General features: G+C 62.4%; 1 protein-coding gene across 1 annotated transcript; it reads right to left on the bottom strand.

The window, feature by feature from the left end:
- Positions 1-21: 21 nt before the first annotated feature.
- On the bottom strand, positions 22-476 carry NGA_2056600 (uncharacterized protein; the record flags this gene model as incomplete). The annotated part of the gene is made up of 1 exon (XM_005854805.1): positions 22-476. A coding segment is annotated over one exon (455 nt), but the record flags the coding sequence as incomplete, so codon positions are not given.
- Between the last annotated feature and the right edge of the window lie 80 nt (positions 477-556).

Below are 556 nucleotides of genomic sequence, written 5' to 3'. Positions count from 1 at the left end.
CCGCCTCCCCCTCGCCGCTGCCCCCCCGCCACCAGGTCGCTCACTCTGTACCACGTCCCAATATCCCGTCGCCCATGCCCCCCCACTTCCTCCGGGTAGCCTCTCTCGGGCAGCCCCTCGCCGCGTACCAGGAAGACGCTGTAACCCTCCGCGACCAGGGCCTCTAAGAAGGCACTCAGGTAGAACCTCCCCACCTCCTCCGGACCCCGCTCCAGCGTCGAGTTCAGGTTCCACCACCGACGCCCCACTCTGCGTAAAGCGAACCAGTGCTCGGCTCGGTTCACCAGGAAGCCAAGCTCCTGCGTCAGGTCACCGGCCGCCTCAGCCGCCTTCCGCGCGCCCAATGCCTCCCGTTCGCCCTCCCCACCGCCCCGCGAAGAGGGCTGAGAGATGGAGAATTTTTGGGAGGGGATCAACTCAATGGCTCCAAAGCGGGCGAGAGCGAGACGAAGAACATCCACAGAAAAAAACCCGCTGTGCAAGGGAGAGAGCCATGGAAGCAGAGGATTAAAAAGGTGAGGAGTGACAAATTGAGAAGTAAAGGAAGTAGAGATAC

The sequence above is a fragment of the Nannochloropsis gaditana genome (genome assembly GCF_000240725.1).
Source record: "Nannochloropsis gaditana CCMP526 unplaced genomic scaffold scaffold377, whole genome shotgun sequence".
Lineage (NCBI taxonomy): Eukaryota > Eustigmatophyceae > Eustigmatales > Monodopsidaceae > Microchloropsis > Microchloropsis gaditana.
The sequence above is the reverse complement of the archived record's forward strand: the minus strand, read 5'-3'. Positions and strand labels throughout refer to the sequence as shown.